Genomic DNA, 15423 nt, shown 5'->3' on the forward strand with positions numbered 1-15423 from the left:
AGTCAGACGTTTGCCATACACTCCGTGCGCCAAGGTTTATTAAAGGCAGAGTGTATGAGCTTCATTCAATAGTAGGAAACAGTACATAAAGCAAGGCATTCTTGGTTGATAAATGGCCTATACCCAAATATTGAGGTTGGAGATATATTTAAAACATCTAATTTTGTTCGTACTGACAGTAAGTCTCTTGCAGTGCTAAGAGTGACAAGTTGTGTGTGGTTTTAAAATGCTATAGATTAACCAGCTGTGCACATTATTCATAGGGCACTGTTGAGGGTCTGTGTGCATGCGTGTATCTATGTATGCGTGTTAATGTTAAGGTGCGACAGTTGTACTCATCAGGTTTGTTACCGGGTTTGTCCATTTCTCCCTGAAGAAAATAGGTAAAAGGGTTGATAGACTGAAATAAATGTGCTGAGGTGGCCTTTTGCTGCTATGCACCAAAAATCTGGAACACTTTACCAGTAAAGAAATGCCAGGCTAATACTGGATCATTTAAAAAAAAAAAAAAACTCCTAAAAAGCCACTTTTTAAAATTTGCCTTTAAGAGCTACAATGTAAATCATTCTACATGGATTTAAAAAGTTTTGGGTTTTTTTTCCCCACATATGCTTTGTGAGATTTGGTTCTATACATTTAAAAAAATACCTTGCCCGCACTGGTGCTTTTACAATTGAGGCCATAGGTCACAACACACCACTGGAAAATAAAATCTTTAAAAACTTGGCAAATACGTCCTCTGAGCTTCAATAAAGGAAAACCTCCCTTCAGTGTTTCTGATGCAACAAAAGGGATCTGGAAATAATCATTTTGTCATCTATTCCTGGTAATCTCTCTCAAATCTCCATGCACAGATAAAGGGAACTTCATTTAGATTAACGTACACTGCCCCAAATGTGTATTCAACATGGACTTTACAAAAATACAGGCATCCATTTCACTATGACATGAATGTAGAGAAAAGCCAAGCAATAAATGAACACTTGTAATCACAGGTGGCTTGGCTTGTATGTCAAGAGAAAAACTCCTTTCTGTTCAAATAATCCATGGAATTTGTGAATGGATGCTTTATTTCTACAGTGTTCAATGTAGCAGTGACTGCTGTAGCACATTGCAACTGTTGCTCAAAGTAAATAAGCAATTGGACGTTTAAACAAACATGAAAAAAGTCCCGTTATAACAAGGTTCACACCAGAACTACCTGCTGCATACACATTACAAGTCAAAAACTCCATGTTCCCAGTGCAGTTTTCAGTCATTTTCACGGACCTAAAATGCAGTTTGTGTGTGGACGAAAGGCCAAAACGCATACAAAAGGCCAGGTTAAAAAAATAAATAAAATTACAGGGTGCAAGATGCACTATGGCCAAAAATGTGACGTCTGGCCAGAGCTTGATACACACATCCTACTCCAAAACCATTGGCATTAATGAGGAAATCACTTGAGTGAATGTTTCCACTGCTCTAGACTACGGTCCAATTGCAGCAGGCTTTGCACTACTCTAGCGAACATTTGGCATTCTGGTCTTGGGCTAGTGTGCTGCTACTGCTCTATCATGGAAACCCATTTCATTACGCTCTAGATGCACACCATTCTTGTGCTGATGTTACTTCCAGAGGAAATTTGTTGTGATGCAATTATTTTTATGCACTTCAGGACTCTGCCCCTAGCATAGTTTGCATAGTCTGTCATTTCGAGGCTGCAAGATTGTTGCTCCCAAGACCTTCACTTGCAGACAGGAGCACATGTATCAAATTTCACATACTGACTCCTATGACAGTGCCACATTTACCCTCCTACTGGCAATATTGATCAATTGATATTTATGTACCTGTCAATGATGGCTGTTTAAACACTTGGAAGTTGTGTGGACTCCCTCCAAAATGAGTTCAGGAGTATAAATCCGGTTAATCCCAGTCAAAAAATTAAAAAAAAAAATAAATTTACAGTTTAAACCACTAAAAATATGAAGTCTTTACAAACCACTATAACATTACTTTTCATTGGTTGATTTCACACCCATTATATCCGAGGAAAAACATTCATTCTCTTGGGACTTTAGGTTTGGCCTATTTTGATCTAGGCACTGCCACAACTTAAATCCAACAGAATGGTTCCAGGAGCCAACACTCTGTCAAGACAAGCTAAAACAATGGCAGGTCAGGTCTCTTAATTCTCTACTCAGGAAAAAGAATTATTAATCTAAAGATGCATATTAAAATTTCACCAATTCCCAACATGTGTATTCTATCTAATAAGATTTCAACTTCGACAAAATTTCCTTATCCTCAATACTGCACATTTTTTATAGCAACAAAAAATAGAAAAGCGCTAACTTTCATATGTGGAGTTTTGAGTTATATTCTGTAGAGGCCGGGTGGGCAGGTCAAGCAAATAATGAAAACTGAATTATTGCTCGTTTAAAAACCTTAATGCAGCCATTTAAATTTAAAAAACGGGAAAGGAGTCCACAGAACACAATTAGCTAAAACCAAGCCAAACTGCTTCAGCAGTACATAAATGGGTCATAATGAAAATTTTGTCATGTCAGGTTGGGGAACATGCAGTGTGGTACAGCACGTTACTGCACCCACCACACAACAAACAGCTCAGGATGCTAGTTGGCAAACCCCAAGGAAGACACGCAGTCTAGTCTCACCCTCCAGAAACAACCATCCATCTGCTGCAACCAGGTCTTATGTGGGTGTCCCCTTGACCTAGTCCAGTTGCGAGTCAGGTCACCCTTGGGGAATTGTGCCATATGACCGTAATACTATAACAGACACTCCCTCACAATGCAGGTACAGTGCCTCATTCATGATTTCTGAGCAGTCCATCTCAAATTGCTTAATTTGGTATCGACCGGTTGTAGTACTAGGGTGTTGGAACGTGTTAGCCATTACAAATGTAGTGAGAAGTCAAGCAAAATACCTTTTAATCGGCAAACTAAAAGATTACAATATGCAAGTTTTCAAGGCAACTCGGCCCCCTCCTTCAGGCAAGATGTTATCAAGGCAGATCTACATCTTGCCTGAAGGGGCCAGACTTGTCTTCAAAGCTTGCATAGTGTAATTGTTTAGTCAGTCGATAAAAGGGATAATTTTGTTTGACTTCTCACTACATGTCTACAAAATCTGTCTACTTTCACACTACATGCAAACCCCTCAGCTTCATATTTTATGTAGGTCAGCACTTAAATTGACTCAAAGTTGGTGCCCAAGTGGTGCTGGCTATCCATGGTACATATCTACTCCATGTTCTGCTTTGCTCTCCCTAATGAGGTTATATTTGCTGCTAGATTGAAGGGCTTTTCCAGTCTAAGTTTTGCTCTTGACCTTCTTCAACCTTTGATCTTTCCATACATCCTCAAAGACGGCTCAGTGCTAATTACACATCACCATATAATGACCTAATTAACTCATCCCAGTATAACTTATGAAAGATTGACATGTCGTTTAATTTTTCACACGACGCCTATAGCGGCTCAGTGAGGCAGACCACCACATACATGTCTAGCATTTACATCTGGTCTCTGAAGATTACAAGGAATGAGATTACTCAAATGGTCAGATGTAGGATGAAAGTAGCAATTAGCTAAAAAGATGGCACATATAAATGTTATGCTATTGGTGCAATGACACACTTACTAGCTTATGCATTACTACTTTCAATGAAGTGAAATGGAAAAATAAACGGCACTAGGTCTGGTAAACTGTACAAAAACAAAATTGTGAAACAAGACAAGTCTTAATGTAACATTTTTATTAAAGCAAGCATTTAAATTTTCTACTGCTCAGCTACCAAATCACACTGTCAACAAGATTGACAATCTGAGCAGTTGCACAGTAAAGGAATACAAAAGAAAGGAATGCTTTTCTCATGTACTGTGGTGAAAACTGAAACCCCGGGTTAATTATCTTTTCCATTTTTTTTTTTTTTTTAACATTTTTTAACATTAATCTAGGACTAGAATGAACTTTTCTAGACCCGGCATTGATTTGTTCCTTTCCTTTTTATAAATTTTATTTTTTGCAATGTTTTGAGTATTTTAGCATTTTTCAATGTTTAATTTTTTTTTCTTCAGTGAAGCAAGTTGGTCTGTTGAACTTCCCTCAGCTCTGTGGAAAAAAACAAAAAAACAAAAATCAAGTCTAAAATGATGCTAACATGTCAAACACACCCAAGACTACAGTTAAAATGCATCTTTGTTCATAGCTAGAATATTCTGAACACAATTTCAATTTAAGCCACAAATGTATATAGGTGAACATACGGAACATGAATAAGCTATTAATGGCTGTTAGAAAAAATTACACTATGTTGTACTTTTACAGAAAAGAAACCACATCTTGCTAGTTATTTTGGAACTGCAAGTTATTCTCACTGGTTACAGCTTCACACCTGCAAGACTTCAGCTAATCATTTGTCTAGTACGTTTTAACTAGCACTCCAGCCAATTCATTACTCAAGGTTTAGTTCCTCTGATGTAGTCACAACTGTTATTTTATCCTAACATTTTACACATTAACCTAAAAAACAGAATGGGCTAACATTTAATTTGATTTTAGAAAATCAATACTGTGGTAATACAGATCTTTCACAAGATGCATTTGGGTAGAAAAAAGCTTTTTGCATTGGCAACTGTGGCAATCTTTGTGACAATGTATTTACCAATACTTCCCAGTTCATTTACTGTGTGCAGCAGTCTTCACAATGAGGCCCACATGTCTAGGATTTTCCTTCGATTTTTTTTCTTCTTCTCGGATGGCACAGGCATATTCCAAGATTCAACAGGCTCAAATTGTGAAAGTAGTTCAAGGAGCATAAGACATTTTCACACATGGATTGGCTAACCACAGAGTCTAGACCTTACTCAAATGAGAATCTTTGAGATGTGCTAAAAATTTTATGCAGCAGTCCGACTCTCCCATCAATATAAAATCTTAGTGAAAAAATACAACCCTGGATGGAAATGTTGTGACATTGCATAAGCTTATTGAAACGCAGTGAATGTTTGCCATAATCAAAGCTAATGGCGGTCCAAAGTAATATCAGTAACTTTTTTTGACCAGGCAGTATATACTTAAAGTGGTGGCTTCTTTAGAAATTATGAGGGACATTCAATGATGTATCTACCTCAGTAGGAAAGTTTTCAAAAAAATGTTTCAATATAGTCCTGATAGCTCCATACACTTCATCCACTTTTCCTGCAATTACTTTTGTTTTACCTTCAAACCACTGTACACAGATTTCTTCAAAACAGGAATTAATCTGAGGGAGCCAGGTCAGGACTGTAGGGTGGATGGTTCAGCTGCTGGAATCCACATTCTCTGGTGGCAGCCAGTGATTAACATGACAGTGCAAGTTGAAAAAGGAAGGCTGCAAGGCTGAGTTCAGGGAGTAGGTAAGACGGGCACTGGGTGGAGTGACGAGTTACCAGCCAACTGAGCAACTACAGCAGAAGGAGTAAGGGTGACAAGAAGGGTGCTTGGCATGACACCTGGACAGAGAAAAAAGGAAACCTGGTGGTGGAATGGGGATGTATATAAATAAAAAAAACACTTAATATACAGTGGAACCTCGGTTCACGAACGTCTCTGCCAAACTTTTGCATCTGTTCACGACCACATATTGTATACGAACAAGCCAGTTTCCCTTTCGGTTTGTGCGCGCCGATGATTTCTGCACGTGTTCAGTCTCTCCCTGTGCATTCTCTGCAGTGAGACAGAGTGCGACGCACACACAGGCGCGCACGAGAGACACATGCACACACAGGCGTGCGAGACAGGGGGTTGGACACAAGACAGAGAAGACAAAACACACTGGGCTTGTTTTTGTTTTCACTTCTGTTTACAGCAATCGGGTTCGTAGCGTGCATTATTCCAATGTTACTTTTCTTGGTGGTTTATTAAATTACGGATTTTTCAAATGTTAATTTTTTTCCCTGTGCTTAAAACTCATTAAAAAAGTTTTTAGCGAGCGGTTCATAGCGCTCTCTCTTGCAGTGTTTTTTCTCTGTTCAAGGTTTTCAGTGTTTTTCAATATTTTTACATTTAGTTTACTATTACACTGTGTATTCTATGGTATTAACTATTTGTGCTCAAAAACTGAAATATATATTTACATACAGTTCATACAGTCCGGAACGGAGTAATTGTATTTACATACAATCCTATGGGGGAAATTGCTTCGGTTCACATCCGAATCGTGTTACGACCAGAGTTTTGGAACAAATTATGGTCGTGAACCAAGGTTCCACTGTGTGTGTGTGTGTAAAATATAAATATATATATTTCCAACTTTTTCGTCTTGGGTTTGTTTCAGTATAATTTTGTAATCAATATTTTAACACTTCCTTTAATATTTCTATCCGTTACTAGCACCATCTATTGATGAAATCTTAAACTATTCTTCATACGAAAATCTCATTTCTTAACTAACATGGACTAATTGATAAATTCGTGAAACCGATTGATTCATGCATGGTCTTTAGAACTGAGTACATGTGCAAAATTAAGTCATTTGGACAATAGGAAGTGGCTTAAATATCGATTACAAGATGGGTACCAAACAACAAACAGGTGAAGTTAAAATAAGCATGGTAATATAGAGGAAGAGGGGAGTAGTAGCTACAGGGGGATAAAATTCATGAGCCACAGCATAAAGTTATTAGAAAGTAGTGGAAACTAGGTTAAGAAAGAGGTGATGAGTGAGCAGTAGGACGCCTTAAAAACGCACCACAGACCCAATATATTTGCTCCAAGGGGGTTGATGGAGAAGTAGTGAGAAGGCCAGGAGAAGTTATATTGAATCTTTGTGGAGCTGGAGAAAGCATATGACATGGTGCCCCGAGAGGAACTGTGGTATTATATGAGTAAGTCGTGAATGGCAGAGAAGTACGAGTTGTACAGGATATGTATGAGGGAAGTGTGACAGTGGAGAGGTCTGCAACAACATTTATTTCTTTGGCACATTGTCATCATACAAACAATGTAGCTCAAAAGTGCTTTACATGATGGAGAAAAAAAGAATTAAAATTAGGGAACACTAACAGAATAAAAGCAAGGCCCGATGGCCAAGGAGGACAGGGGAAAAAAAAAAAAAGAAAAAAAAAAAACCCCCAGACAGCTAGAGGAGAAAAAAAACCTACAGGGCTTCCAGGTCACGAGAACGCCCAGCCCCCTCTAGGCATTCTACCCAACATAAATGACCCCAGTGTTGCAGTAGGAGTGACAGATGCATTCAACGTGGAGGTGGGACTACATTAAGGATCAGCTCTGAGCCATTTACTTGCAATTGTGATGGACAGGTTGACAGAGGAGTCACATTAGCTAATGATATTGTGATCCGTAGTGAATAGGGAGCAGGTTAAGGTTGAGGAGACCCTAGAGAGGAGAGGAATGGAGATCAGTAGAAACAAGACAGAATACATGTGTCTAAATGAGGGAGGTCAGTGGAATGGGGAGGATGCAACTACTTGGGATCAACAGTAGATTAACTGGGATTGAGGAAGAAAGGTTTAAAAAAAAATGCATGCAGTGTGGAATGGGAGGATCTGCCAAGAGTGAAAGGGAAGGTCTACAGGATGATAGCGAGACCAGCTTTTTATATGGATTGGAGATTGTGGCACTGACCAAAAAAAGAGAAGTGGAGGTGGCAGAGCTAAAGATGAGCAACTAACAGGAGCAACTGAAATAAGGATGATGGGGAAGACTCACCATAAACTGCAGTCATGGGTCTCCTTCGGCTTTTTTCCCTTGATTTGTGAGAAATCATCACTGAATGTTGCTCCAAATCTAGACATTTTCTTACTTGATTTGCATGAGGACTGACATCCTGTCTCTTGGAATGTTATACTCGCTCTGAGCCACAACTGTACATCAGTAACCTTGAGACTTGTCACAACATGCTCTTTTTTTCATACTTGGGTAGATAAATTGAACACCCCTCATACTTCAAAATGCAGACAGAACATTAATGTGACAAATTTCAGTAACACTTATTTGAAGGGTGTCTACATTAAGAAATTATTTGTATTGAACAATTAACATCGGTATTTGGAATATGTGAAACAAAATACCATTGCTCTTTAAAAAAAAAAAAAAAAAAAAAATCGCCCATGCATTGTCCACCCTTTCTGGGTGGTGGGGGCGCTCCTTGTTTTAATACAATGCAATGTTATCTACTTTATAAAATGTCTCCATCTTGCAAGTATAATCAAATATTGCTTCTTAAATAAAAGCTATTCAATAACCAATTCATGTGTTATGTCTCTCCATGTGGAGACGCTTCAACACACACCGGTTAGCCAAATTTATTACTGTATATGAAACTTAATTTCAACTAATTCAAGATTTTATACACCGCTGGAAGACTGTCCTTTTATAATTCTGTACATTACACCTCTTCAGTTCATTTTTGGCAGCCACGCTATTCTCAAAAATGTGTCCTCAGAAAAAAAAAGGCAGCATTTTAAAACCAGGATCTATAGCGGATGCTTGACAGCAGCATGGAATGAATGGAACATTTAAAAAAAAAAAAAAAAATATTAAAATTGGCCGTCTTCACTGATATTGCCTCATTAACACTAGGATCCCTGGCACCTACGAAAATATTCGTAATACCAGGTCACCTTAAATTCCCACGCACATCCATTGACACATTTGCAAAACAGACACTGGTGAAGAGGTGAGGCGCAATTTAAGGGAGTGCGGAATTACAAATATTTGCGTGGGCATATTTTCGTGGGCTTTTCTGCACATAGTCAAAATCTTAAGCCTTGGTACAGTAACTTCAATTGCTTTATGGTTGGTATAGCATAATGCAGTTCAAAAACCTGTATTATCCTTAGTCGAAAGCCCTCATTTTTCAATGGTGTAGGGTTTCAAACTTGACAGAAACTGCTAGACTATTTTTTGGGCACAAGGTGAATTAAACAGAAGCTTCCAACTGCCCTCTGTCTCCAGTGCAGATTGTTTAAGGATCTACTTGTTTGGAGGTCAACGGAGATTAAATGTGTGTGTGAAGTTGGGATAAAAAAAAAAAAAAAAAGATCTCAAATTTGTTGTGTTACAATTAACGTCTGAGGTTGCACAGCTTTGCTTTTATCCAGTTCTTTACAAATGCACCGTTTGAACCCGTAGTAAGTTCACATATCTGATTTAAGTGTTGAAGATGCCAACTTCAGTTAAGAGGACACACCATTTTATATGAGACAGCAAAGTGATTTTTCAGTAGAAAGCCTTAACAGGCACATTAGCAACATCTACTGGATTGGACACCAAAAACAAAGCAGCAAAAATATACATATTGAACAGGATGGCGAGTTACAAGAAAAATCTTGAGCAGCAGGTGGTGAAATTTTGGTACAGATACATGCAATGGGCACTAGCATGAAAACTAACCAATCACACTTAAAACTTGAGAATGCACTCTATATGAGAGGACTGTGGCAGGGTAACTACAGTCTCCCAGGAAAGGCTCCCACATTACCTTGACTTGGACTTAGACACTTTGAACCCCAGCTGAATTGGTCACAGCTTTCTGAGCTGCCTCCTTTGCTTGATGAGCTTGAAGCACAGCTACAGCTTCATCAACCTGAAACAAGATTTAACAATTAGCAAATGGAGCTTTCAAATATTTAGAAGCAAGATGCATCTTTGCATTCATACAGGACAATAATCCTGGACTTGATTTGCTGTTCTGGAGTTACCCCACACTTGACTGTACTACAGATGAACTTCCCATAACTGATCACTTATTTCACTCAGTGTTAAACTTCCACTTTCCAACACTAAGCTTTCCCATCTCATGTCTTTCCAAAATATTAACTTACTCTTTCCTCTAGTACTGATTCCCTTATGGACATTCATAATTTATCCACTCATGAAGAACTGGTCTCACACTAACGCTGGAGTTAATGGTATTCTTAACTCTGTTGCTCCACTAAAAAGTAGATGTTTCTTTCTCCTTTTCTGCTCCCTGGTTCACGCCTGAACTTCGGCTTTTGAAAGCCAAAGGCAGGCACCGGCAACTTGAACGGTTATATAAAAAAACTGGACTCTTTGTTCACCAACACATGTACAAAAACCATGTACAAGGACTGTATTGCCCAAACTAAATCTAACCATTACACTCATTTCCTCCAATGAAGGAAACACCAAGTCATTGTTTTCAGTACTTAATATCACACAACCCCCAGATTCTTTACCTTCTCACCTTTACTCAACTGAATTTTGCAATTCCCTTGTGCCATTTTTTTTTTTTTTTTAAATGAAAAAATCCAGAAGATTCACCAGTCTCTCTGAATGGATTCCTCCAGTACTTCATTTGAATTTCACCCACCAACTCACTCATTTTCCTCTTTTGAGCTTCCTACTTTCTCAGATCTTGTCTAAGTCTAAGCCATCCACCCGTCAATTGGACCACCTGCCTACAGTTCTAATCAAAGCCTGCCTCCCCTCTCTGGTTCCCCTTATCTCACTACTGGTACTGTTCCTTCATCTTTTAAAACCCCAATACTGAAAAAACCTGGTGCTGACCTGACTAATTTCAGTAATTTTCGTCCTATTTATAATCTACCCTTCATTTCCAAAGTTCTCGGGGAAAAAAAAATAGTGGCTATTCAACTTCATTCTCATTTCTCAAAATAATCTGTATGAACAGTTCCAGTCTGGTTTTCGTCCCCCTCCACAGTACAGAAACAGCACTTATAAAAATGACGACCTCCTTATGGCAGCTGATTCTGGTTTAATTACTATTCTCATCCTCCTTGATCTAAGTGCAGCCTTTGACACTATTTGTCACACTATTCTCAATAGATTATCTTCAATTGGTTCAGATCCTACCTCTCAGGCCGCACTCAAGTTTGTTTAGCTTAAAACCTTCACATCCCAACCCACTGCTGTTACTTCAGGTGTGCCCCAGGGCTCTGTCCTGAGGCCCCTCCTTTTCATTATTTACCTTCTTCCCCTTGGCAATATCTTTCGTAAACATTAGCTTCCACTGTTATGCTGATGACACCCAGCTCTATCTCACTAGCAAACCTACTGCTTCCTTCTCACCCTCCTCACTGATTGCATAGCAGAAATCAAATCCTGGTTTTCTTAAAATTGTACAAATGAGAACCTCAATTTTGTCACTAACACATTATCCAAAACTGATTTTTTTTGTTATTGATAATTCATCCGTCTCCCCTTCCCCACAGGTTAAGAGTCTGGGTGTCATCCTTGACAGTACTTTCTCTTTTCAGTCCCACAACAACATCTCCCGGTCTGCATATTTCCACTTGCGTAACATTAATCTTATTCACCCCTCACACACTCGCCACACCACTGCTATCCTTGTTCATAGCCTTGTCACTTCTCGTCTGGATTATTGCAATTCCCTTTTCTTTGGTGTCTCTCAAAAATCTCTCTAAGCTTCAAATGGTCCAGAATTCAGCTGCCCGCATCACTAATGGAACCCCCTTTATTCACCATATCACTCCTGTCTTGCAACAGCTTCATTGGCTTCCAGTCAAGTCCCGCATTCAATTCAAAATTCTAACTTTTAAGGCTATCCACAACCTTGCCCCTCCATATCTGTCTGACCTCCATGTTGCCATTCCCTCCCATACCCTTAGATCCTCTTCCTCCATCCACTTGACTGTCCCCTTATTCTGTCTTTCCACTATGGGGAGCACAGCATTCAGTTGCTCTGCTCCCCAGCTTTGGAACTCACTACCCACTTGAGCGTAGTAATACTGAATTATTTTCACTTTTCAAATCTAAACTTAAAACTCATGTTTAAGACTACTTTTTCTCTTTGATTACAATTGCTCCGATTTTAACTTTTGTATTGTACTCATTGTTTATAATCTGGTTTTGTCTATTGTTCGGTGTCCTTGAGTGTAGAAGGGTGCCTACAATTTATTAATTTACACAGAAAATAATGCAGTTAGGGCTCGTTTACACTTCACGCTCAGAACGCGTACACATGCATCATGGCTGCCGTGCATTCATTTGACGTGTCCTCCGAGAAGGTCCTCAGAAATTAACGCGACGCGTGTGCAAGTTGCAGTACCAGCAAAAAAGTCGGGGGACGCATTGTGCTAAAAGTTGGAATACGATGTCACAGTCTCTGGTTACTGTCTACATGTGACAAAGCCACTTTGCAGTCCTACGAGATCGATGTGTGCGCTTCGAGGTTTGATGAATGGTTCTATGTGGTGAAGCAAAATGCCGACATACAAATACATTAGTGGTACTTGTATATTCAAGCATCGGATATTCCCGATCGTAATGACACAATACATACTGTCTTCTTTTCTGGGGCTTCCTCCTGACCCGACAGCAATAGATCGCCACACAACACATTAAATGAGATTCCAACTCTGCACATTTAGAATCCTAAAATTTATACTTGGTATCACTTTCATGATGAAATGCAATAAAGTATGTATGTTACATTTTACAGATAAATCATTAATTTCGTTTAACGAACACTTAATTACACACATGGGGTGACACGGTGGCACAGCAGTAGCACTGCTGTCTCCCAGGGAGTCACGTCGCTGGTATTCTCTGAAGTTTGTATGTTTTCCTGCTGGGTTTCCACAGTGTGCTCCGGTTTCCTTCCAAAGACATGTAGATTTGGTGACACTAAAATGATGCTAGTGTATGCGAGTGCTTGTAATCACCTTGTGATTAGCTGATGCCTCGTCCAGGGATTGTTTCTGTCTCGGGACCAATGCTAGCTGGAATGGACACATCCCTGGATTGATGGATTTAATCATTAAACATCCTTTTCAGTGATATTGCGGTAAAGTGTCATTGAAATTTAATGGGTGTTCCAGGCAATTCACAACACAGCAAAGCCAAACCTGTTCTGACTGATACCTCGCACTGCCACCTGGTGGATTCCTCCAGATTTAAAGTACGCACTCAAGTATAAACAGTACAACGCTTGCGTAGCAGGAACGTCCGCTGCAGCATGCGTCGCGTCACATGAAATATAAACCTAGCCTAAGTATTATAGTGCTTACTCTGGACATTCGGTTACGTAAACATACCTTAGAACGCAGAGACTCTGGTGATTCAAGCATGTGGAGTAATTCTGAGTTGTCTATCTCCAGGAGCATTCCAGTTATCTTGCCAGCCAGAGTGGGATGCATAGCTTGGATCAAAGGGAACAAACGCTCACCTAAAAAAAACAAAAAATTCACAAGTTAGTGATTCTGGCAAACTGTTAATTTACTTAAAATTACAGTGAAGGATGGAGCCATTTTAATTGTTAAACAGATGAAAATATCATGAACTGCCAGACCACCACCACCTGAAGTACACTTGCATGCGCATATCACATAAGTGAAAGTGCATGCATATTGAAACAAATGCATGTTATTCCAATACTGTTTATGATCAATGCACTATCAAGCTTCTTCAAACATGCTGAAAACCCTTACCCAGCATTTGCTTCTGTTCCTGTGGAGGAGCTGCAGCCAACATTGAGGCAGTAAGAGGTTCTTGTCCTTGCACATGTACAGCAGGCTGAAGATACAAACAGTATATGAATATAGTTTTCCCCTTTAAGCGAATTTTAAAAGGATTCTCATGTTCTTAATGGCTTGTCAGAACTATGATAAAGTGTTCAAAGAATCTAGTTGAAATCAACTGCATGATACTTTGCATGGAAATGAAATGGTTATATAGACTATATAATAATGTAATGTTTTTCTTAGCAAGCAGCCCATGATGGTCCACTCAGACATTTCACGTATGGCAATTGTTCTAAGCATCCAGGAGACAATGACTAGATGTGTAATTAGACAACTTTTCTCAGTCAAACAGATCAGTTCCGAACTCTGCAACCCATTAACTGTAAAACACCAAGACCTGCCTATGCTGGTGTTCCATCTTTGTCATGACAAAAAGACAAAGCCAGCTAGGACAGTTCCATAAACACCACAAATGCAATATCACTGTAAAAGGTCTTCATTTTTTATTCCATACTTTCTGCCATGAATGAAAGTGCATCAAAACTGCTCTTGACTCATCACCAGCATTTTAGCATAATGAAAACAATTCCCAATTCCAAAAACAAGGCATAATTGAATGTGTTGTAATATTCCATAATGTGTGCAAACACTTAAAGCCTTAAAAAGATGACAAAATGACAAACTGAATTATTTTGAAAATACTGTCTCATTTAATCAAATTAATCTTTGGTGCAATATAGCATAAATGGTCTGATTCAACAGTACAAGAAACATTTTCTAATTTAATTTAATGGAAGAGTGCAATATTTATCAAATTTTCAAAAAAAAAAAAAAAAAAAAAAAAAAGAGCTTACAAAAGTAGAACAATTGGCCCCTAAACCCTTCTAAGCAATTTCAAAATCCCTTATCGCTGGATTTTTGAAAGGTGCTTCATCACCTTGAATTCTAGGAAACTGATTGAATCTAGAAATCATTGTGCAGAGCATCTTCATCGATTTTGTTTCATGGGACAAATATTCAGTGGTGCTTTATAAACAAGTGGCAACTGTCACAGAAAGAATAATCTTATTGGCCTTCATTGAGTAGTAGGCAGGGACTAATTTCAAACAGCTTTTATACTAATTTTCTCTTTTTTCAAGTATGCAGCTTACACATCCATTTAGCACAGCCAAAATTTCCAGATAAAAAGGTACCGGCATTGTCATTATGTGAAGGTGTCATCCACGGTAAAGATCCATTAACCTCCTTGGCATTAACCCTGTGTTGCTCAGACTCTGCTATGTAAATATAGTCAAGACCAAGTAGTACTCCGGTTAAAAGGATTTTGAGGGAATATGAAGTGTGAAGTCTGAACACCACCTGGGTCAGTATTCTGCTGCCATCATATATAAGAAATAAACTACCAAAAAAGTTAATTTCTATTCCCTCTCCCACTCTATGGTAGCTGGACAATATTCATGGAACAGAGCCATGCTCCAGGTGTTTACAAACAAACAAAAGCTTAAATGAAATAAGCTAATCAAACAATTCGGAATGAGTGGAAAGCTCAATTTAAACTGCAAAAAAGATTCAGGCCTACCTGCTGCATGGTAACTTGTGGCTGTGCACCCAGGTGCTGTTGTGGATTGCGCACTCCTGCAGCATACTTGTACTGTGGAACTCCACGGACCCCAGGAGCCGCTGCAGTTGCTGCTGCCGTGGCAGGGCGGGGGCCCATAGTCTGTGCAGCTGTTTTGAGAAAATCATTTTAAAAGTGAGGACCTTGAAAGAAATTTAAATTGGTGCTTAGACTATTTAAACTGTAATGTTACAATCAGTTATTATATCATCTACCATCTTTTAAAACAAGCTTAATGCATTGCAGGGATATAGCAGATGGTGTCTACTCCAGCAAGATTAAGGAAACAGTGTTGAGGGGACTACACACTATCAAAGTAGATAACCA

At 39.0% G+C, this 15423-nt stretch overlaps 1 protein-coding gene across 2 annotated transcripts in view; it reads right to left on the bottom strand.

Annotated features, from left to right (window-relative positions):
• Positions 1-3748: 3748 nt before the first annotated feature.
• LOC114641917 (polyadenylate-binding protein 1) overlaps positions 3749-15423 on the bottom strand; it is a 41244-nt gene continuing 29569 nt past the window's right edge. Inside the window, exons 11-15 of one of the 2 annotated variants that reach the window (XM_028790942.2) lie at positions 15058-15206; positions 13446-13530; positions 13053-13183; positions 9500-9598; positions 3749-4119 (exon numbers count right to left, since the gene is read on the bottom strand). In XM_028790942.2, the coding sequence (XP_028646775.1) occupies positions 9506-9598; positions 13053-13183; positions 13446-13530; positions 15058-15206 (458 nt within the window). In that variant the 3' untranslated portion in view covers positions 3749-4119; positions 9500-9505. Of the gene's footprint in view, positions 4120-9493; positions 9599-13052; positions 13184-13445; positions 13531-15057; positions 15207-15423 lie in introns of both variants that reach the window. The other variant, XM_028790941.2, reaches the window with a different exon arrangement.

Source organism: Erpetoichthys calabaricus, chromosome 13 (genome assembly GCF_900747795.2).
Source record: "Erpetoichthys calabaricus chromosome 13, fErpCal1.3, whole genome shotgun sequence".
NCBI lineage: Eukaryota > Metazoa > Chordata > Cladistia > Polypteriformes > Polypteridae > Erpetoichthys > Erpetoichthys calabaricus.